The 1,118-nt window shown below is 37.6% G+C and overlaps 1 protein-coding gene across 1 annotated transcript in view; it reads right to left on the reverse strand.

Annotated features, from left to right (window-relative positions):
- Positions 1–1,118, reverse strand: part of SEC16B (SEC16 homolog B (S. cerevisiae)) — a 42,195-nt gene that overhangs the window by 25,943 nt on the left and 15,134 nt on the right. Inside the window, exon 6 of the mRNA XM_012646524.1 lies at positions 1,074–1,117. Coding sequence (XP_012501978.1) covers positions 1,074–1,117 — 44 coding nt within the window. The remainder of the gene's footprint in view (positions 1–1,073; position 1,118) is intronic.

The following is a 1,118-nucleotide window of genomic DNA, read 5'->3' on the forward strand; positions in this document are numbered from 1 at the left end:
TTTATGAATTTTATAAAGTGTGATCTCAACTTAAAAATTAAACCAGACATCACTCTCCATCTGTTTAAAGTACAGACAGTTCCCAACTCGTGACTTTTCCACTCCGTGATGGTGGGAAAGCCACACACATGCAGGAGACGCGGTCCTCTGAGCGCCTGCACACCACTCTGCTTTTCACCTTCAGTACAGCATTCAGTAAGTTACATGAGATATCCAGCACTCGATTATAAAACAGGCTTTGTGTTAGATGATTTTGCTCAAGTGTAGGCTAAGATAATTGTTCTGAGTACATTTAGGCAGCCTAGGCTAAGCTATGACGTTCGGTAGGTTAAGTGCATTGAATGCATTTAGACGTACGATATTTTCAATTTACCAATGGGTTTACCGGCACGCAAGCCCATTGTAAGTCGAGACGCACCTGTATTTGATACTGGCAGGCAAACCTTAGATAGTAGCAAGAGTATCATTTGTAAACACGCTTTCTGCAAACTAATATGGTATAATATAAAGAATATTTTTGAAGTGCATATGTTTTAACCCAATATTTCCACTTCTAGAAATCTATCCTAAAAAAATTAAAAGATCAGCCAGAGACTTAAGTAACAGGATGTGCAGATGGTATAATTCATAATGGCTGACAAAACTGTAGATGGCCTCTATATTCAATAATAGTGGATTGATTAAATAAAATACGATACATTCGTATGATGGAATATCATGCAGCACTTTTTAAATAGTGCTACTGGAGCATATTTAATGCCATGGGGGTATCTCACCATATAATCTTAAGTTAAAAAAAAGAAATAAACAATTGTATATGTAATTTTATTTTACTTTTAATATATATGCATAGAAAAATGCTGGAAGTAAACATATCAAAGTGTTAACAGGTGTTCGTTGTCTTTTAATAGGAGGACTACGGGTGTTTTTGTTTTCTCCTTTGTACCTTCCTGAACTTCTCATGTGCTCCCTAAAATGAGTGTGGACTAGTCCTGTAACTGCAGGAGCTGTGAGTGGTGGGAAGGGATGGGGCTTATGTTTCTACAACAAGCGTGGAGGAAGGGCATACTTGCCTTCTTCCTTCCATAGTAGAGCAGTTTAGTGAATTTCTCCAGGAT

The sequence above is a fragment of the Propithecus coquereli genome, unplaced genomic scaffold, assembly GCF_000956105.1.
Source record: "Propithecus coquereli isolate 6110/MARCELLA unplaced genomic scaffold, Pcoq_1.0 Scaffold246, whole genome shotgun sequence".
NCBI lineage: Eukaryota > Metazoa > Chordata > Mammalia > Primates > Indriidae > Propithecus > Propithecus coquereli.